Genomic DNA, 23,977 nt, shown 5'->3' on the forward strand with positions numbered 1-23,977 from the left:
TTTTTTTTTCAAATTTAAAAAGGTAAAAGCATGAGCTGTACCAGAACAGGTGGCAAAACAAATTTGGCCCGCAGACTGTAGTTTGCCAATCCCTGTACTAGAGTGAAATTTCAGAAGATAAAAGAGAACTGAAAATTACCAGAGGAAAAAAATAGATTAACCACAAAGTGAATACAGAAATAGAGCAATATCATTCAAATACTGTAAAGAAAATAACTTTGAACCTAGAATTTTGTTACTATTTAACTGTGAGGGCTAAACAAGGGCATTATCAGACATTCAAAGATGCAAAAAGTTTACCACCTACAAACTATCTCTGAAAGAAATATTACAAGATATTCTTTAGCAAGAAGATAAATGGATCCTAGAGGAATAGTGGGATGCAAGAAACCATCATGAGCAACAAAATTAGTAAAATTTATTTTTAGAACTATTTTTGATCACAGATACTATAGTGAGAGAGTAAAAGGTGGTCACGGTAATATACTATGAATCTTTATTAAAATGGAGAATACAGACGCTGATAGATTTTTATTTGTCTAACAATGGCTAAAGTATGTCTTTAAAAGTTAAGGTCATTCACTAAAAGAATAAAAATGGAAAACTTTTTAATCCCATTTTTAGAAAAAGACAATTATATTAACTGGGGAAAAAATTGAGTAAAGAAAACAATCTACTAAAGACAAATGTGTTAATCAGCTTTCTTTTGGTGGCTAGTAACCTAAACTCAACTCTTATTGGTATAGCAAAAACTTATTACTATTAGCAAAGTGAACCTTGGCTTATAGAACTGAAAAATCCAGGGATATTACTGACTTTAGAGACTCAGACTTTATCTCTTTCATATCTTAGATATGCTTTTCTTTCATTCTTTCACTCTTAAAGTAGTTCATAAGTGGTGGCAAGATGATCACTTAAGAGCTTCAAGTAGAAATAAAAGAGGAAATCTCCTTCCCACAAGTTCTAACAAAAGCCCAGAATTTGTATCCTTTTGGCTGTAATTGGTTCGGTTTGGATCCTATTCATAAAGCAACTCCTAGAGGCTGAGAACTGATCTTGGAGAGGAGTCAAGTTTATCTAAACCATATGTTTTCCAAAGGCAAATTGGGAAAATTAGAGAATATGGCCAGAAAAAAAGGGAATGCTATACCAATAAAGGAAAAACAAATGTGCACTGTAGAAGAGACAAAAAGATAAAAGACAGTACAAAATAAATTATCAGAATAAGTCCAGATAGAGTATCAATTGTAAAACTCAGATTGGATTAAAAATCGAACTGTATACTATTCTTTATATTTATACCTAACATAGAAGTAACAGCCAAATGTATATAACAATAGGAAATCAGTTATGGCAACATTAATGAGACAAATAGAATTCAAAGCTTCAAAAGAAACCAATATTTCAACAGTTGTCAATGAAAATAAGGTATGAACTTTATGCAATATATAAAGCAAATCTAATAAAAATACAAGGAAAAATGGACAAATTTACAGTCATGCAAATACCAACAAATCAAATGGGCAAAAAATAAAAATACAGAATTAGGTAAGCTTTCATAGATACCCAAACATATACTTGGTACCCAAAAATATACATGGAACAGCCACAAAAGTGCCTATTAAAACATGAAGGAAATTCCAACAATTTTTTTAAATTACTAACATGCCACATTTGTTACTTAAAATGTAACCAAATTAACAACAAAAAAATGCACATATCTGGAATGTTAAAATTTTTTAAATGTTAAATCAAACTACAAATTATAGTCTTTTAGAACCAGGGAACAAAGCATTGTATTTATTAAAATCTACAGGATATGAAAAGGGGAAATTTGTAACCTGTATACTGAAGTCAATGAATTAGGCCATCCTTTCCAGGATACATGATAAAGGATGACAAAATAGACCCAAATAAAGTACATAAAAAGTTAAAAGTTTTATTTTTTTAATACACACACACACACACACACATATACACAGCATACTATGTGCCAAGCACTATTCTAAGTATTTTAAATATTTTAATTCATTAGGTGTTCACAAAAACCCTATTTTGTAGATACTGTTATTCCCATTTTACAGATATGAAAACTGAACCAGAATATTAAATAATTTGTCAAATCTACCAATATATAAAAGTAACTGGGTTTTATACCTAGATTGCAACTGTAGTTCAGCTTTACAAGGTCTGTCATTAACAGATTAAGGGAGAAAAAATATATATAAAGATTCTTTGAAGGCACATGATAAATTTTGATATATTTTTAACATATTAAAAATATTTAATATATTTTTGGAAAAAAAGCCTTAAAACTAAGCAAACTTAAGAAGACCATCTTGTTAACAGTTAAAGGGTATTAATCCCATAAACCTGAAATAACCAGTTAAAAGTATAACAGGAAAAAAATTCCATTTGTAATAAGAAAAAAAGTGACTTGAAAAATATACATGAACATAAAACTTCCTCATAAGATATAAAGACTATTTGCCATGTTAAAATTATTAACTCAATATAATCGCCCAAAATATATTGCGGACCGTGATAAGCTAATTCTAAAACTCATGCGGAACAATACACAAGAATAGCAATGAGTTTTGAAAAGAAATAAAGGTATGGTGGGGTACAGGGGAGGTGTACTATTAAAGCCATATTATTAAACATAGTGTAGTATCCGTGCCTAAATAGAAAATGTACATATAGCAATGTAGTATATGATAAAAGTAGTGTCTTAAATGTGTCAAGAAAAGACCAACTAGTAAGTAAAATGGTAGCTCTCTGTGATAGGGCGAAAGAATGTGCATATTATACTAATGTGTGCATGCAAATAAACAGACTTTAAAAGCATAAAAGAGAGAAAAAAAAGAAATGGGAGAAATTTATAAGTGTACTGAAAATTATAAATTTCGGTACATTTAAAAAGTGACAAATTTTGTATCACAATCAAAAGGCAAACAAACTAGGTTGCATCATATGACCAGTAGGGTTCTTTTATAAATCACATTCTTCAAAATCAATAGCAAGAACATAAATACTGACCAATTCTAAATGGTCAAAAAAAAGAAATTTCACCCAGGAATTAAACACGAATATTCCTACTTTACCAACAGTTTAAATGTAATAGCCAGACAAAACAATTTTAACTATATGTACCGAACAAGGCCCCAAAACACAGGCAACAAAATTGCCAGACAGTTCAGCAAGTAGTTGGAGATTTCCACACTCTTCTTTCAGTAACTGCTAGAACTACAGACATCAGCAAGAATACAGAATACTTGAACAATACAAAGTACTTGATCTAATCAATAGAGAATACATTACAAAACAACAGGAAAATATACATGTTTTCAAGTGCACGTGGAACTTCTCTTGGACAGACCATGTTAGGTGAACAAAACCAGGTTCAATAAATTCAAATGGATTACAGTAATATAAAGTGTGTTGTTGGACCATAATATAAATAAATTAGAAGTCAGTAACAGAAAGAAATCTGGGAACCTCCAAATATTTGGAAATTAAATAACATACTAAAAACACATGGGTCAAAAAAGAAACCACAGGGCAATTTAAAAATTTCTTGAAGTGTATGAAAATAAAATATAAAAATGTATGGGTGCAGTTGAAGTAGTGCTTACAGGAATATTTATGGCTCAGAAAAGTCTAACATCAATAATATAAGCTTCTACCTTAAGCTGGAAAAAGGAAGCCCAAACCAGACCCAAAATAAGTAAAAGAAGGAAAAATAAAGATCATAGTAGAAATTGATGAAATAGAAAATAGGAAAACAGTATGAAAGAACTGATGAAACCAAAAGTTGGCTCTTTGGAAAGTTTTTTTTTTTTGTTTTTTTTTTTTTTTTTTTTTTTTTTTTAAAGAAAACTTTAGACCAAGGCAAAAAAAAAAAATGATCTAGATTAGCAAAATCAGGAAGGAAGGAGGAGGCATCACTATAGACACTACAGAATTATAGACTTCTAGAAACATGGCGGAGTGAGAAAAGTCCCTAGATCTCTCCCCTTGAAACAACAATAAGCTGAACATCTAAAACTCAACAAAAAACACCCAAACTGCACATCAGCACGTCTGAGCGTGGGATCTGCGCATAAGAGCTACCACAGGTCAGAACCCCGGGTGTCGGGCAGTGGACTGGGAGAAATAAAGAAGCTGCCTCTCACAGCTGCTGGCTACCTGTAGGAAGAGGGAGAATGGAGAAGGTGTGGCGAGTTCCCTGAGCAGCCATACCTGGGAGTGCTGAGCTCCACGTGGCCGGCAGTAGGGCCCAGCCATCAAGGCAGAAAGCAGAGAAGAGGGAAGGCAGAGAAACAACAGTTGATTTTAACTATCCGCGGTTACAAAACCAATGCTGAGCCGTAGCCTCCAGCCCCCATCCCAGAGGGCCCCTCCCCAGGGCCATATCCTCCAAGACCGAACACCACAGAACCCAAGGGAAATATGAGCAAACGCTACCAAAAATGTTGCTAACACTGACAGGGCCTTAGACTGAGGGTAGTGAGTGTGATTAAATATCTACAAGAAAATAAAAAGATATTATTAATGCTTTATATAAAGCAGGATCCAATAGGCTTAGACACCACCTACTGGAAACCAAAAGAAAAGCGTCTTCTTTGCAGCACACTGAAGAGAGACCTTTATATGATAAATCATCTTTCTGGAAAAAAAACAGAATACTCTTCTATTAATGTCCAGGTGGAGAAATAGTCCATTAAACATCGTGAACAACCAAGGTGACAAGACATCTCAGAAAGAAAGAGAAAAATCTCCAGAAAATAAGCTTACAGACATAGAAATATGCAACTTAAATGACAAAAACTTCAAGATGGTACTCCTGAAAAAACTCAATGAGTTCCGAAATGAGTCATATCAACAATTACAGAAATTGAAAAAAAAAACATAATGAGCAGAGCAAGGAGATGGAAACCTTCAAAAATAACAGAACAGATCTTCTTGAGATTAAAAAAAAACCACACTGCAAGAGTGAAAAATGAAATAGCAAGCTTGGGAAATAGTCGACCAAATGGAGGAAAGGATCAGTGATATCAAAGACAGAAATCTAGTAATAAGTCAGAAGAAAGAAGAGAGAAACCGAAGAACTAGCTGATACCATCAGGAAAGGAAACGTAGAATAATGGGCATTTTCAAAAGCGAGGAAAAGGAACAGAGACTAGAAAGCATTTTCAAACAAATAGTGGACGAGAATTTTCCAAATCTAAGGAATGAGCTGAAGGTTGGAATTCAAGAAGTCAACAGAACATCCAATTATCTCAACCTTAAAAGACCTTCAGCAAGACACATTGTATTAAAATTACCAAAAATCAACAACAAAGAGAATTCTCAAGGCAACCAAGGAGAAGAAGATGGTAACTTATAAAGGAAAATCCATTAGATTATCGTCGGAATTCTCAGCACATACCTTACAAGCCAGAAAGGAGTGGAATGAAATATTCAAAATATTAAGTGAAAGGAACTACCAGCCTAGAATAATGTATCTAGCTAAGCTCTTCTTTGGATATGAATGAGAAATTAAGACCTTTCTACATATACAAAAATTGAGGGAATTCTCCACTACGAGGCCTGCACTACAGGAAATACTGAAAGGGGTCAGCTCACCTAAAACAATGACAAAAAAAAAAACAACACATAATTAGGAGTAAGGTGACTATCGGGCAAATAGAAGCAGAGGCGTGCAACCCTTACTAAGAACGGGCATTATAAGCTTAAAAAATAAGAAGAGAATTGCTATAGCAAGATAGTAATGAGCATTCAGCATACATAGGGACAAATTGAGACAACAGTGATTGAAAAGGGGAGAATTCAATGATCCAAATTCGCAAAAGGGAATGGAGATAAGGCACGTGCAGAAGAAAATGGACACGTGTATATAAATTTTGATCCTTTATATATTCATAATGGTAACCACACCAAAGATTCAGAACTGAAGTATATAACATAAAACAAGAAGAACCAGAGGCAAAACCCACAAAAGCCAACCAAAATAAAGAAAACAGAAACACGAAGACAAGGAAGCAATGGAAACAATGAACTACCAGAAAGCAAAAGATAAAATGGCTATTAGAAGACCTCATGTTTCAATAATCACCCTAAATATGAATGGAATGAACTCACCAATAAAAAGGTACAGAGTTGTAGAATGGATCAAAAAATAAAACCCAACTATACGCTGCCTCCAGGAGACACATCTCAGCTCCAAAGACAAATATAGACTCAAAGTGATGATACTGCAAGCAAATGGCATTCAGAAAAAAGCAGGAGTAGCAGTACTAATACCAGACGAAACAGACTTCAAAATAAAAAAGGTAAAGAAACATACTGAAGGATACTTCATAATGATAAAGAGGATCATGTACCAAAAAAAACAAAATACTTATTAATATCTATGCTCCCAATTGGGGAGCCGCCAAATATGTAAAGCAATTACTAATAAAACTAAAGAGAGAAACAGACCAAGACACTATCATAGTAGGGGACCTAAATACCCCACTGTCAGATATGGACAGATCTTCCAAACAGAAAATCAGTAAAGATAACATCCTTAAATGACACATTAGATTAATTGGACATAATTGACATTTACAGAGCCTTCCATCTCAAAAGAGCTGCTTATACATTCTTCTCTAGTGCACATGCAACATCCTCAAGGATCGACCACATACTGGGACACAGAGATAGCCTCAACAAATATAAGAGGGTTGAAATCATGCCAACCATATTCTCTGATCATAATGCTTTGAAACTAGAGATCAACTGCAAAAAGAAAGCAGAAAGAACCACAAATACATGAAGATTAAACAACATGCTACTGAAGAATAATTAGGTCAGGAAAGAAATAAAAAGAGAGATCAAGAGATACATAGAAATGAATGATAATGATAGTACGACATATCAAAACTTTTGAGACATGGCAAGAGCGGTCATAAGAGGAGAATGTTCATATCATTACAGGCCTATCTCCAAGAACAAGAACAAGTCCAAATAAACAACCTAACGCTTCATCTTATAAAACTAGGAAAAGAACAAATGAAAACTAAAGTCAGCAGAAGGAAAGAAATCATCAAAATTAGAGCAGATATAAATGAAATTGAAAACAAACAAACAAAACAATAGAAAAAATAAATGCAACAAAGAGCTTGTTCTTTGAGGAGGTTAATAAAATTGACAAACCTGTCACTAAAGAAAAGAGAAAGGACACAAAATCAGGGATGAAAGGGGGGAAATTATGACTGACATCGCAGAAATACAAAGGATCATACAAGAATACTATGAAAAAGAATATAACACCAAATTTAATAACCTAGAAGAGATGGACCAGTACTTAGAAAAATACGATCTTCCTAGACTGAATCAAGAAGAACTGGAAAATCTAAATAGACTGATCAGTAGTATGGAAATTGAAATAATCATCAAAAACCTACCAAAAAGTAAAAGTCCAGGACCAGATGGCTTCACCAGTGAATTCTACCAAACATTCAAAGAAGATTTAATACCTGTTCTCAAACTCTTCCAAAAAATCGAAGAGGAGGCAATACTTCCCAACTCATTTTACGAGGCCAATATTACCCTGATACCAAACCTGGTAAAGATAACACAAAAAAAGAAAACTACAGACCAATATCTCTCATGAACACAGATGCAAAAATCCTAAAGATACTAGCAAACCGAATACAGCAACATATTAAAAAGATTATACACCACGATCAGGTGAGCTTCACCCCAAAGGCACAGGGATGGTTCAACATATGCAAATTGATTAGTGTGATATACCACATAAACATCAAAAAATAAGAATATAATCATATCAGTAGATGCAGAAAAAGCCTTCGACAAGGTACGGCATCCATTTATGATCAAAACACTTAAGAAAATCAGTATAGAAGGAAAGTACCTTAACATAATAAAGGCCATATATGACAAACCCTCAGCCAACACTATACTTAATGGTGAAAAACTAAAAACCTTCCCTCTAAGATCAGGGACAAGGCAAGGCTGTCCACTATCACCAATGGTATTCAATATAACATTGGAGGTCCCAGCGAATGCAATCAGACAAGGGAAAGATATAAAAGGCATCCAAACAGGAAATGAAGAAGTTAAACTCTCACTATTTGCAGATGACATGATTCTCTATATAGAAAACCCTAAAGACTCCACAGGAACACTGCTAGAAAAATAAGCAAACACAGTAAAGTCTCTGGATACAAAATCAACGTACAAAAATCCTCAGCATTACTATACTCTAATAACGAAGCATCAGAAAAAGAAGTGGAAAAAATAATTCTTTTTGCAACTGCAACAAAAAGAATAAAATACATAGGAATAAATATAACAAAATGTGAAGAACCTATATAATGAAAACTATAAGACCCTATTAAAAGAAATTGAAGAAAATACAAAGAAATGGAAAGATATTCCATGTTCTTGGATGGAAGAATAAAAATAGTTAAAATGATCTTATTACCTAAAGCATTATACAGATTTAATGCAGTCCCCATCAATATCCCATTAGCATTTTTTAAAGAAATAGAACAAAAGATCATCAGATTTGTATGGAAGAACAAAAGACTCCGAATTGCCAAAGCTATCCTGAGAAAAAAGAATGAGACTGGAGGCATCACTCTTCCCGACTTCAAATTATACTACGAAGTGACAGTAATCAAAATGGCATGGTATTGGCAGAAGAACAGATACCCAGACCAGTGGAACAGAATCGAGAGTCCAGAAGTAAACCCATATTTATATGGGCAGATAATTTTCGTCAAAAATGCTAAAAACATACACTGGAGAAAGGAAAGCCTCTTCATTAAATGGTGCTGGGAAAACTAGGAAGCCACCTGCAAAAGAATGAAACTAGACTATTGTCTATCACTATACACCAAAATTAACTCAAAATGGATTAAGGATCTGAATATAAGACCTGAAACAATAAAATGCATAGAGAAAAACACTGGAACTAAACTCAAGGATTTTATGAATGTGACCTCAAAAACAAGAGAAAAAGCTAAAATGAATGGGACTACATCAAACTAAAAAGCTTATGCTCAGCAAAAGAAATTGTCAACAAGGTAAAGAGACAACCATCTGAACAGGAAAATATATCTGCAAGCAACACCTCCAATAAGGGCCAATACCCTAAATATACAAAGAACTCATATAACTCAATAACAATAAAAAAAAAACAAATGATCCAATCAAAAAATGGGCAGAGGACCTGAACAGACACTTCTCTTTAGAGGACAAATAAATGGCCAACAAATAGATGAAAAGATGCTTAACATCACTAGTTATTAGGGAAATGCAAATCAAAACCACAATGAAATACCATCTCACAGCTGTTAGAATAGCTGTAATCAACAGGACAAGAAATAACCAGTGCTGGAGAGGATGCGGAGAAAAAGGAACCCTCATACACTGCTGGTGGGACTGCAAATTGGTACAGCCACTACAGAAAACAGTATGGAGGTTCATCAACAAACTAAGAATTGATCTACCATATGATCCAGCAATCCCTCTACTGGGTATTTACCCCAAAGACTTGAAAACCCATATCTGAAAAGATATTTGCACACCGATGTTCATAGCAGCATTATTTACAGTGGCCAGAACATGGAAGCAACTGAAGTGTCCAATAGATGATTGGCTAAAGAAGATGTGGTACATATATACAATGGAATATTAGTCATAAGAGATGAAATACTGCCATTTGTGACAACATGGATGGACCTCGAGACAATCATGCTAATTGAAATAGACCAGACAGAAAAAGTTGAAAATCACATGATATCACTTATATGTGGGATATAAACCTAAAAGCAACAAAAGAACTGGATAAACAAACAGAGGCACATGGACTGTAGACTAGTGGTTACCAGGGGGTGGGGAGTGAGGGAGGATGGGGGAGGTAGACGGGGTAAAGGGGGTCAAATATGTGGTGACAGAAATCTAACCATGGGAGGTGAACACATAGTGTAAATATATATATGCCTTACTATTAAAGTATACAGCTGAAACTTATTGGAGTTCATTAACCAATGTCACCATAAAAAATAAATAAAATAAAAATGCAACTTTAACTAAAAAATAATAATAATTATAAGGAATATTATGAACAGACTTTATTCCAATAAATTTCACACCTTAGATAAAATGGGACAAAATCCTAGAAAAACTCAAATTACCAAAACTGACTCAAGAAGAAATAGTAAATCAGAATAGACTGTATCAGATAAAGATAATAAATTAGTTATTAAGTTTTCCCCAAAAGGAAAGTCCAAGTTCAGATGGTTTCACTAGTAAACTGTCAAATACTTAAGAAAAAAAATTAATACCAATCTTTTACAAATACTTTCAGAAAATAATAGTAGGAACATTTCCAAACTCATTTTATAAAGCCAATATTACTCTGATACTAAAGCCAGACAAAGACATCACAGAAAATGAAAACTACAAGCCAATATCACTTGTGAACACCAATATAAAATTTCTTACAAAATATGAGTGTATCAAATCTAGCAATATATATAAAAGATTATACACTCTAAGTAGGTTCATCCCAGGAATGGAAGGCTGGCTTAACATCCACAAATCTATTAATGTAATAGACCATATTAGAATAAGGAACAAAAAACACATGATTATCTCCACAGACACAAAATGAGCATTCGACAAAATCCAACATCCATTCACAGTAACTCTCACCCAAGTAAGGATAGAAGGGAACTTCCTTAACCTGATAAGTCACCTATAGTTAACATCATAATTCTGGTGAAAAACTGAGTATGTTCTCTCTAAGATTAGGATAAAAGACGTAAATGTAAGCTGAAACTCTAAAGCTTCTGGAATAAAACATAAGAGAGTATGTCTTTGACCTTGGGTGACACAAGAGCAATAAAATACATTGAAAATTGGATTTCCTTCAAAATTTAAAACTATTATTCTCCAAAAGACACCATGAAGGAAATGAAGACAAACTGGAATATTTCCCAAACATCCTGATAATGGACGCATATCCAGAATATATAAGACTCTTACAGCTCAATAATAAAAAGACTAATAACCTAATTTTAAATGGACAAACGATTTGAATAAACACAAGTAAATTAGACGTACAAACAGCAAATGGGGTATGAAAAGGTGCTCTACATCATTAGATGTTAGAAAAATGCAAATTAAAACCACAATGAGATACACTACACAGCCACTAGAACTAAAATCACCAAGTTGGTAATATGAAGCTGGAACCTTCAAACATTGGACTGATGGGGATGTAAAATGATATAGTTTCTTTTTAGAAAATCTTGGCAGTTTCTTAAAAAGTTAAACACAAAATCATATGAATCAGAAATTCCACTCCTAGGAATCTACCCAAGAGAAATGTTCACCCAAAGACTTGTATGTGTATGTTTAGAGTAGTAGGATTTATAGTAGTCTGAAACTGGAAATAATCTAAATAGTCATCAAACTGGTGAACTGATAAAATATAGCCAGATAATGGGATGCTACTCAGCAGTAAAAAAAGGAATGAGCTATTAATAAATACCATGTAGGCGAATCTCACATTAAGTGATAGAAGCTAAAGAGATATTCTATTTTTGTCTGATTCCATTTATATAAAATTCCAGAAAATGCAAACCAATCTATATAGTTGACCCTTGGACCACACAGGAGGTTAGTGGCACCAACATCCCACGCAGTTGAAAATCCACATGTAACTTTTGATTCCCCAAAATCTTTACAGTCATTCCTCAGTATCCATGGAAGATTGGTTCCAGGACACACACACCAAAATCCACAGATGCGCAAGTCCCTTATATAAAATGGCATAGAACAATGAATACAAAATCAGCCCTCCACATCTGTGGTTGGTGGAATCCATGGATGCGAAACCCGGGAGTATGAGGACTGACTGTATAGTTAGTGAAAAAAATCCATATAAGTGGACCTGCACAATTCAGGGGTTGTTCAACCCATGCTGTTCAAAGGTTAACAGTAATGACAAAAAGTCAATCAGTGATTATCTTGGGAGAGGGGACAGTGATTATAAAGGGGCATGAGGAAACTTTGGTTGGGAGTATAGATATTTTCATGATCTTGACTGTGTGACGCTTTTACAAGTGTATATGAAAGTCAAAACTTATTAATTGTATACTTTAAATATGAGCAATTTGTTGTATGTTAATTATACCTAAATAAATAAAAGGAAAGAACTATGAATACATGCAACATGGATGAATCTCTCAAAAATATCTTTCTACGGGAAAGAAACCAGACACTAAAGACTATATATTATATGATTCCATTTACATGAAATTTCCAGAAAAGGCAAAATTGTAGAGCCAAAAAGCAGATCAGCGGTTGCCTAGTTCTGGGAATGAGAGTGGAGAGTGAATGCAAACAGGAACAACGGAGAGGACTGGCAGATGGAGAGATGAAAGTGTTCTAAAATTGGATTGTGATGATGGTTGCACAATTTTAAAAATTTATTAAAACATATTGAACATAAAGATCAGTGAATTCTATGGTATGTAAACGATACTCAAAACTTTTTAAAATACAAGAGCTAAAAATGTTTAGCTTATTAAATTGGCAGCAGTTTTTAAAAGATAATATTAATTCAATAAATATTTGCATTCATATTGTATACTAAACATTATTGGATATTGGTGAACAGGGAAAACAGAGGCAATTAAAGTGTCTTAACTGCTCTCTCACAGTGGAAGCACACTGCAGTAACACTTCGCTCTAGGCTCACTGTGCAATAAGGCAAGCACTTTTACACAATGCTGGGAGAAGCAAATTGGCCCAACTGCCCTAGAAAGTAATTTGACAATATGATATATAGCAACAGCTTGAATTTATACTCTTTAACTACCAATTCTAATTCTAGCTATCTATTATAAATAATCAGAAATTTAGATAGAATTGTTCATCCAAACAGTTGGCATTGGCCACAGGTAATTCTAAAATAAAAAAATTCAAAGCAATACAAATGTACAATAGATTGGTTAAATGAGTCATGATATCTATGTATCATATTCTGCAGATATTTAAATTGTATGCTTGCACAAAAACCTAACATGGAAAAATCAGGTTTACAAAATTTGTGATATAATCTGAATATTAAAAATGTGTTTATATGTGTGCACAAGCTAAAAGGCTCCAAAATATTAACAGTGGTTAACTCTGGGCTTTGCAAATAATTTGTTTTATATTGTTCTATAATTTATAAGGTTAACCTAGTGAACATGTATTACTTTAATAAACAGGAAAAAGAAGTTATTCTTTTTCCTGTTTATCTGACATAGGTAATATCTATTCACTGCAGAAGAGTTAGAAAATAGCGATAAAAATCTTCCCTAAAATCCACCAGAGACAGCCTGTCTTATCATTTAAGAATATCTTTCTAGATATTTCTATTCAGAGATAGTTTTACAAAAATGGAAATTTATACTACATATAAATTCTACTTTATCTGTCCTGCTTTAAAGGAGAGATAAAGTAGAGATGGCAGGCCTAATCATTTAGAAGTTTGTTAGTCTAAAAAGAAGAGACTAGTTGTGGCAATAGCAATTTTGAATTTTTCTAGTTGTGGCAGTGCTCAGAGAAGCTGTTAGCGTGCACAGAAGGGAGAGAGAGGAAGCGAAGGGATGCAGACAGAAGTTCAGGTGAGGGGGTCACAAGAGGAGAGGTAGGGACCAGCTGTAATGAAATTTGACCAGTGTATATGAGAGGCTTTTGTTGGACACCATTCTTCTCATGTTGTGGGAGATAAGGTCTACACAGCCCACTTGTGGGTGATGAGGTCCCAAGGGGAGAGGAGAAGGCTTACAATAGCCACAGCCTATAGAGTGAGCACTAGAATGTCAACGAAGGAAAAGGCCTGTTTAGAGGTATTAATAGCTGACTGACAAGTTCAAAAGTACAGCCAGACCAGAATCCCAAGGCTACACCAACTAGGGCTTCATCTTAAGATGAATTACAAATAATTCAGGGTGAGTCTGTAAAACAGAATTAGCAGACTGAAATATTAGAAAGGGAAGAAGAATGGTAGTACCATGGAAATAGCAAAGGCTTAGGAGCCAGACAGATCTGGTTCTACCTACCACTCACCAGCTGGGCAGGTTATCTGACTCCTGAGGCTCAGTTTCAGAAGACACCAGCAACTATCTTCCAAGGTGGTTGTGAGACTCTTAAGATCATATATATATAAACACCTGGCACATAGTCAATACCTGATAAATAATAGCTATTACTACTATTACTACCTGTATGGGAAGAGATGCAATATAATATCATGGTTAAGAGCACAGAATTTGATGTTACGCAAACTTAATAAATTCACATCCTTGCTCTGTCATACTTGCTATGTAAATCCAGGCATCCAAGCCTCAACATCCCTTATACTACAATGAGGAGACCACCTGTCACATCAAGCTGTTTTAAAGATTAAATAAGATGATGTATATAGCTTTTTATTATGCCCTTAGGCATAGTGCCTATGTAATCAGTAAATAATGGCTATTACAACTACCTATTACAACTACCATTTCTATGATCTAGCCACACTATATAATCTCTCTAAACTAGAATTTAGTCAGCTGTAGCATTAGCATTCCACTACCTACCTTGTTCCCTTCATTTCCAGAGTACAGAGATTATAGCACAAACAGCAGGACTGTACAGAGAATGAGAGATAATGTATATAATGTATCTAACAATGTTTGGTATATAAATGCTAGGAAAAAATGGAGCTCTTTGTTTTTCCATCAGAACATGGGCTCCTCCAGGGCAAAAAAACCTTATTTTAGTCACTCCGTAATCCCAGCACTTGGAAGACTGTTAGGGATGTAGGAGATCCTCAGCAGATGTTTACTGAGTAACATCAAAGGCAGCAATAATCCAGCAGCCACCATTACTACAAGGATAACTGCAGGAATCTAGATGACTTTACCTTCCAAAAACAACCTGAAGTTCTCTATTTTACCATCTAACAGCAATCATAGGAGCCTTTGTGCCATGTACCTGTACCTCCTGATTCAAGGCTGGTACTTAGGTTATGCCTTCGATAAGTAATGTCATAATGACTCCAGATTTCAGTGAGGTGAAAGAGGGCCATAGGTCTCCACAGGTATGAGGCTGCAAATATTGTGATTATCACATCTAGCACCACAACATGATAACACCATTTGTATAAATTCAGCCAAGGGTAATGGTCATAGGAGAAACCAGAAAGACAGGGTACCAGTTACATAGACTTATTCAACTAAATGTATCACTTATATGAAGATAACAGGTTATGACACCAAATTTATTTATAATTAGCATTCTTATGATTTCTGCAATAGTGTAGTTAAAAACTCCACAAAAATTATGGAAAGCAAGATAAAGGGTCCTCCGTGTTACTATCTTACACTGAGATCTGCAATAATCAGAAACAAGCTTTTCTGCCAATTTGACTACTTGTGTACTTCAGATTTTTAGTTGAGTCTATTACATTATCTTAAAAATACTCTTATAGATTATGTATTTCACTGTTTTACCTATAATTAAATGTAATTTAGATTAAATGTAATTCTTGTTATTCCAAAAGTCTGTATCTGATTAATAGAGAAATATAGGTTTGTTGCAGAAAAAAATGGAAAATATAGAGATTACAATCACCCTTAGTTCAGTCATCCAGAGGTAACCATTATTTAACACTCTGGCATACTACTTTTTGACAATGTTACTAGTGTTTTCGTAAACATGACTTTCAATGTTTCTCAGTGTTCTCTCAAGCAATAACTTAACCAATTCCCTATTATTGAACATTTAGTTTATTTAGAATTGTTTTCTACTGAGTATTTTTTAAAGTGGCGTTTTCTTTTATATTAAATATAAACATGTAAATTACTCTTCGTAAAGGTTCTACATTTACTTCCATTGGCACTGAAAATAAGGCACTGTAGGCAAAGAAGGCCAGCCAGAAACACACCAGAGCAATCTTCCAGGAATGTAGGGACAGTCAAATCTGGAGTAAGGGTTGTGTAGAGCCCGACTGTTCTCAGTGAAGTGGGAGAATTTAGCAGAGGAGCAGGAATAATGGGACAGTAGGGGGAAGGACAAAGCATGTGTGTATTTTGGGATGTGGGATTAGGAAGAGAAGAAAGGACAGGAATTAATATTCCAAAGCATGACTTATATTAAAAGTAGAATAATTCTGAGTCTTTTACTGTGCTCAGGAAAGAGCCTTTATATAGACCTAAAATTAATGTTATTTTTTTGTGCATTCAACAAAACAAATCAAAGCCCAATTTTAATTTATTTCCAGATATTCACTGGTACCTACTCTATGCCAGGCACTGTGATTTGTAAGAAAAATGTATGAAACTCTGTCCCTCCCCTTCAAATTCATAATTAGAATATATTTAACCCAAATGTTTATACTATCTACATCTAAAATAAAAAGGTATAACCACCTGATGGCTCGTAACCCTGGGGAACAGCAAGGGATCCTCAACCATCAAAAATGAAGAGAGATCAACTTTCTGAGGTGGGAAAGTGGGTGGTACATAATAGGAAACTAACAAGAATTGAAACAGAAAATTCTCTACTCATTGAATGGGTCAGCAAGGAAATTCATTGAACCAAATATCCAACTTCTCAAGCATTTTAGTTGATCCATTTTATATCAATGGCTTAGGATGCCTTTTTTTAATTTAAAATTAGAAAGGTAAAATTCACTCCTATTTCTAAAGCATTACAGACTAGAGAAAAACACAAAACATTATAGCATACGCTTAGACACAACATGTCTCAAGTTTCCTGAGAGAAGCCTTGAATCAAATATTCTATCCCCTTACCCCTGTGAATAATCAGAATCCCCAAATCAGAATCAAACTACAACTCCCAGACAATACCCTGAAACTGCATACAAATCATTTGGCAGACCACATATATGCCAGTCATTATTTCTGCTCATTCCAGCTGTTACACTTCCATCCCAGGAATCTCCAGAATCAGCCTTAATACTTTTACCCGTAAAATTGTTCATCTGAAAGGGAAAACTCAGAGAAAGATTTCTAAAGGCATTCATATTGCTAGCAAAAATACATAAACAATTACTTTCCCTTATGCTAGCAATACTATCTTAATACTGTTAAAGAATTTGTTCTCAACTTGATACCTAGGATTTCTAGTGAAATGCTTGTGAACTCTATGAGTTCTGCTTTAATCCTTTGACCCCTTTACTCATTCAAAAATGGCCAGTTAGTCTACGACCATGCAACTCTGAACATGCCCAATCTCATCTGATCTTGGAAACTAAGTGGTGTCGGGCCTGGCTAATACTTGGATGGGAGACCACCTAGGAATACCAGGTGCCATAGGTGTTAAAAAAATAATTAATTAAAAATGGTCAGTTAAATAAATAAAGAATACCTCGAAAAATTACCTTCGAGTCTAGAATCCCATGACAAATAAACCTGGAAGAGGTCTGTAGAAGGAATCAGTTAACACTCTCCCCTGCTCAGGAATTCCTGGAGAGCAGGATAAAGATTAAGGCTCTTACAGTTCTGACTTTAGTGACTTCAAGATGACTTCTGCACCCTAAATATTTAACTGACCCCAGCTTTCCCCTACAACTTAACACATCATTTCACAAAAGCATTAGGATATCACTTTTCATTCAACAATTCATTTTGGGTCCCTAGTGCCAGGCACTATATCCTACAGCCCAAGGAAACTGGTAAGTCACAAAATGGACAATTTACAGTCCAGTGGGGAAGACAGGCAATTATATTATTATGAAGGAAACAGAGTGAACCAATAATGGAGAGGCACTTACAACTTAGGGTGCTGAGGAAAGAATTTCCTGAGGAGGTGATGCAAATCTCAAGGTTAAGAAGGAAACAGTTATGCACAAAGCAGGGAGCAAAAATATTCTCTGCAGAGGGAAAAATGTGCAATGGCTCTGAGGCAGGAAACTGTTGAGGACACACTTTTAAAGGCCAGTGTTGCTAGGGTATAGTGAGCAACAGAGGGAAATGTGGCTGGAAAGATCAACAGGGCTCATTATGCAGGGCCTAGGGAAGCTACTGAAAAAAGGAGTTAAACAAGGAAGTAATGTAATTCCACTTATTTTGAAGATAACTGCTAGATTGGTAGAGGTGCAAGAACAGATAGAGGGAGACAAATGAAGCTATTACAGACATCTAAATAAGAGATGGTGGTAGCTCAGGCACTGAGAATCTGGAACCTTTTAAATGACATCTCAGATTAAAAAATGAGCACAAGTTAAACAAAGGGAGGGCACCACAGGCCACTGAAAAATATGTAGTGGCATCAGGTCCCAAGACCATTCTGACAGTAAATAACCTAGTATGGCAGTAACAGAGGGTACCACACAAGAGTGAAAGGCTGGAAGACCAATTGTCAGAAAACTATTGTAGTAATCCTAGCAAGAAAGTATGGTGCCCTGAACTAAATCAGTGGTAATGGAGAGGAAAAGGCAGGACTCTATCCGTGTGGTATTGAACATGGTAGAACAGGCTATCTCAATTTGAAGAGGGGAGGTTAAGAGGAACTTGGGATAACTAGGTTTCTGGCTTGGCGTGGGCAGATTATGGTGCTATTCATTAGAATAGAGAGTATCAGGGGTGTGGAAAGAATTTCAGATTTGTATATGCTATCATACCAGAAGAGCCATATAGTAGGCAGTTGGATACATGGTAGTCTCCAGCTTAGGAAAGAGGCTGAGGCTGGACACGTACATTTAGAAGCCACAGGTGGACAACTCGTGGATAAAGCTATGAAAAAGACTGATTGCCCGGAAGTACAAAAAGAGAAGAGCTTAGTCTGAAGGGGCAGGAGTTGGAACAGGGTTTGTCAATAAAAGCACTGTTTTAGGCTTAATGATTCTGTTGTGAGGTGGTGTCTGACACACTGTAGGGTTTTTAACAACATCCTAGACTCTACCCAGTAGGTGCCAGTAGAACCCATCCATTTGTGAGAAATGTCTCCAGACACTGCCGAATGTCCCCTGGGAGGGGGAATCAACCCCACTTGAGAACCACTGGGCTAAGAGGAGTCTCTAGGACATTGACAAAAGGTTCTGAATTAATGAACCAGAATCCATAAGATTCCTCCAAAATCTGTGCATAGTACTGCTCTTGGTGCCTTGAAAGTACAAAAGAAATGCAGGTAACACTCCACTATATCCAACACACAGGGCACGGAAACATCTTTACATACTAGATTCAATCAAATCCACTGCTAAAAATCACAGTTCCGGCAGGAGGCTTCAGTGGGAAAAAGTATGTATTCTTTTGTAAAAATTTTCCAACGACATACACAAAAATTTTGTGACCCTGTCCCCCAATACAGGATTGTCACCATGCTGCCTCCAGTATGCCCTAGCACTTCTCCATCATGAGAATACCTAACATTTTCCAAGAGTTTGATTTATATAGGGCCTCTCACCTCATCTCCACTCAGCCCTTATGAAGGGTAGTCACTGCTACCATCATTAGTTGAGGAAACTGATGCAGAGAGGTTAATTAATACCAGGTCAAGTCGCATTAAGTGGTGAAACTGAGATTGGAATCTGATTTCGAAGTCTGACTCCAAAGTCAGTGCTCTAAAGCTACATCACTTAACCACCATTCCAGATGGCCTCCATTAGGCTAAAGCTCTGGTTCAGTCTTTTTCACATTGTATTCCTAGTATTTGGCTCATACTTCACAACAGAAGCTCACTTACTGAATGATCCTCAATTCAGAATTAACTCTTTAACTTATTCCCAGATTTGCACTGAAGTGTTTAAGACATTAAGAGCTCATAGACAGGTTAGGGCACCAAGGGGAAGAAAATGTTTCCACTATGACATGCAATAAGCAGTCAGTGTCTGACATTGCATTGCTAGAATTAACTTGAGATTTCTATTCCCAGAAATGGAGGCTCTACCATTAACCCTGCTTCACTCTCAATGCTATCCTCCTTACTGTTTCCTCTATTCACTGAATAGGTGCCATGCACTGGGTATACCCACCTCAGCATATTTTCCTTCACTTGCCAGCCTTAGTACATTTTTGATAAAGGTACTGTATGTCCAGAAATTTCTGCACAGGTGTTGTGCAAAGGGTAACAAGGCTAAGCCAGTGATGCCAAATACTATGAGACATTGCTAATTAATCATGTACATTTTTTCTGGGCACAGATGTAGCCTTAGAATATTTAGTACTTCAAGCAGCCACCATTCTCACGATATAAAATATTTTGTCATCCCTGTCTAAAGCTACCTTCAAGGGTAGCCTGGACAATATGAAACTCAAAGAATAACAGTAACCTCTAATGGGGAGAGGGAACATGCTGTGGAATTCTGCAAAGAATGGAAGGAAATCCATGAATGGGTTTTAGTCTGCTCTATGTATACACTTTCACATCCTAAATATACTTCTTGGAAGCCATGGAAACTATAAAACAATTTTGAGATTTGAGATCAAGTTCCTCACTCTGCATGGAAGCCACTTCAATGAAAGCATTCATCTAAAGCTCATACTTTATGGACCTCAGACCTCCTTAACCTAGCATCATTCATCTTCTCATTCCTCCAAGGCCCATAGAAAAACCTTGATACAGCACATTTTTAACAAATTCTAACATGAACTTGGGTTTTAAGGAACAGGGAAAAGAATGCTTTTTATTCCACAGTATTGTCTCCTCCAGGGTGGCTCAGTTGTTTGTAATTTGTCATTTAGCAACTGAAGGTACTTTTACAAGCTGGTCTTCAGTCTCTAGTTTGCCATATTGACTTCTACCCAAACATTATTTTTTAAATCGGTAACTCACTTTTTTTTTCCAGCACTTTTGAAGATTATGAAACTGAGGAACCTGCCTCTCCCTCTGAACTTGGAAACAAAGGTAATAAAATAGTAACCTCAAGCCTTGCAGAGAAATGTGGAAAGCTTCAGTCAGTGGATGAAGAATAATCGTCAATGTCTACATATTGAAAGATATTTTAAAAAATTTTTTTTCTTGTGAAGAGATGCTCTAGTTTGCATACTGCTTTTAAAGGCTTTGATTTCTGCAAGTGTGTATATGCACTAGGAACTTTAAGACATTTTTAAGCAACAAGTCTGGATATACATACTCAATTTGGGAGATTCTTCCAATTTGCCTCAAACCTCTTACAGAGCTTTTCCTCAGAAGCAAATATAATGTTCAACTTCCAAAGTCTGTGAACCAGCACTCTTCACCCCTGAATGTACCAAGGCTCTCTTGGAGAAAGTACCAAGCACACAGTTCTCTGCACAAAAGCAGGAGCTGCCTCTGTTGTCCAGCATCCCTGAGGCCCCTCAGGGTTCCCATGGAACCCAGAAGAAACCTTCACTTACAGAAAACAAATCAAAAATTCTGGAACTTGAAAAAGCATTAAGGGCCTCCAGAACTGAATTAGCCCTGGTAATAAAAGCACTGCCAAAACATCTGAGAGACTTCTTTTAATTATGTGTGTACTGCAGTTCAAAGATCTTGAACTTACTTGGTTTAATGTATTACTTCACAATGACCTGCCAAACTGCTAGTCACTTTACATCCTCAGGTATCATAACCACTGGGCCTTCCAATCTTGTTGGCAAACTCTGAATAATCTCCTCCCCATCCTGACCATGGATCTTATATAAAACCTAAAGAAAAAACTTCTTAAATGAAGACAAATATAGAATTTGACTCATACTTGAAAAAAAAGTTTCCTTTAACTCATCTAATATTTGTAGAGAATTACTGATTTATTCTCTACTAGACATATTTATCACTTGATATTAGTCTAGGCCAACAGTAAAGGCTTCAATCTAAACATTTTTCTTTCACATTGAAAAGAAACTATTCCAAATATTCTATCCACCTCAATATTAATTACAAAAATTGAAGAAACCAGTGATGCTACCCATAGAAGAAAGCTATTTCATGTTTACTGTAGTCATGGATATGTTCATTACAGAATTCTACATTTCAGCAAGTCACAATGCAGCCAAATCCTGCAATATCCTTAAAGATAAAAATTGAAGATAAACTATAAAAAGGATGGAAATTTCTGATAGTGTAAGAAACTGTTTAGTATCTATCTCTGTCAAAGTCATCAACTTTTCCCCCTGGATTTTTTAACCCCAAGTCCTGAATGTCAGCATAGCTTTCCTTCCGACCCCATCTTGGTCCCCCATGCTGGTGTGAAGGCCAAAAAAATGAAATAATCAAACCTCAGAGCTGTGGTAAGCAAAAAGTGGAGAACAGAACTTAAACTGGTACAGTAATAGTTATAATCTTTGTCAATATCCTTCCAGTTTCCTGTTATTTTACCTTCATAATCAGAACTGATCTTCCATTTAACTGTTAGAGAAAATAACTATTAAAACTATCTAATAGTTCACAAAGAAAAACTAAAAGCTTAAAAGTGACATTTTTAGGAAACACTACATGCAATAACCTGAACATACTGGTAAATTATTAGGATTAAAAGTATTTATGTAATACATGAAATTTACCATTTATCCCATTCAACCTTTACCATGGAAAAGCAATTAACTTTTTATTTCAGATTAAAAAAAATACTAAAAAGGAATACCTTTTTTAGAAGCCAGATATGGTTTAAAGGTTTTATTATCCACAATGATTTAAACTATTTCAAAGACTCAGCAAAAAGTAAAAATTGCTTTCTGATAAACGTTTGATTTTTTTTTTTGTGACTATTTGGCTTTACCTTTTTACCTTGTTTTTCCTTACTAAAGTCTTTTTGCTTTCACTTTGGTCAATATTTGGTTTCAAAAGTCAGTAATTATTATAAAACTACCATTATCATTCAAGATAAGGCTATTTTAATTTAGGTTACCCCAAGTATCACATTTTCAGACATAAGAATGTGTTTCACTGTACTCCCTTCTAAAGAGTTGAATGCAAGAAATGTAAATTCTGAGGAACTAAGATAGTATATATTTGACTTTATGGTAAAAATCATGCTGAATATAATCATTACTGCCCAACTGGAAATTTCAAGTTGTTACAATACCGAGGCTCCTTGATAAAAGTTGAGGATTATCATGATCTTAATGCTAGTCAATTAAAAATGAGTTTTATAGCATATTAATTGCCAAGGTAATTGAACTAATAAAATTCTTTGTATTTTCCCTGCATCTTATCTATGTCAATGTGTACTGTTCAAAGTGTTTAAAAAACTCTAGATTGATCAAATGAGATAAGTAATTTGCTCAACTTTTGGTAATGTTAAGATATGTTTGGATGGAGAAGCCTGCATGATTTAACTTTTTTGTTTTTCCCTTTTTGCAAAACTAAATAAAGACAAGTTGTCAAATATGAATCACGTTCACTAAGATTATGACTACACGCTTTTGGTTTTAATCACACTTAAAACTCATTTTTATATTTGGAAGAGTAACAGTGTACACAAGCATGAGTTTCAAAGAGAATAACTCTTTGAACCCCTGGGAAAACTATAAAGAAATATCTGTAAGGATAACACCTCATACTGGTTGATTTCCTCTGGGGACTTTTGTCAGGGAGGAAGACCAGAGTTTGAGAATGAGGGATTCACTGAGATCAAAAGGAACTTTAGCCTTAAATGTATTATTTTAAAAATATTTAATTGTTATTTGGGTACCTAAAAACATAATTTTTTAAAAGGGAGAGAGAAAAGTTAAAATACTATCCAAGTATTAGATTCCAATACTATACTTTGAACTTAGTATTTTCTAAAGAATTTTATATGTTACCTATAAGATGGGAAAAGAAATTTTACTTTCCATATGTTAGAAAACTTACTTTTCTCCCACAAGGTCACCACAGAGTTGTTTTAAGAAAACTAAGAACACAGTGAAATAAAAGGAATTTTTTATCCTAGGACCGAATTACACCTCTGCATGGAAATGTATACTTAATGTAACTTAAAAGAAAAAAC

At 35.1% G+C, this 23,977-nt stretch overlaps 1 protein-coding gene and 1 pseudogene across 6 annotated transcripts in view; both read left to right on the forward strand.

Annotated features, from left to right (window-relative positions):
- PPP2R3A (protein phosphatase 2 regulatory subunit B''alpha) overlaps nt 1–23,395 on the forward strand; it is a 159,657-nt gene extending 136,262 nt beyond the window's left edge. For 4 of the 6 annotated variants that reach the window (XM_023538369.1, XM_011373193.2, XM_023538370.1 and 1 more), the window contains one exon: nt 20,873–20,999. In XM_023538369.1, the coding sequence (XP_023394137.1) occupies nt 20,873–20,999 (127 nt within the window). Of the gene's footprint in view, nt 1–20,872 lie in introns of all 6 variants that reach the window. The other 2 variants (XM_023538371.1, XM_023538368.1) reach the window with 1 other exon arrangement.
- Nucleotides 17,284–17,402, forward strand: LOC111747397 (annotated as a pseudogene).
- Nucleotides 23,396–23,977: the final 582 nt, after the last annotated feature.

This window comes from Pteropus vampyrus, unplaced genomic scaffold (genome assembly GCF_000151845.1).
Source record: "Pteropus vampyrus isolate Shadow unplaced genomic scaffold, Pvam_2.0 Scaffold220, whole genome shotgun sequence".
Classification (NCBI taxonomy): domain Eukaryota; kingdom Metazoa; phylum Chordata; class Mammalia; order Chiroptera; family Pteropodidae; genus Pteropus; species Pteropus vampyrus.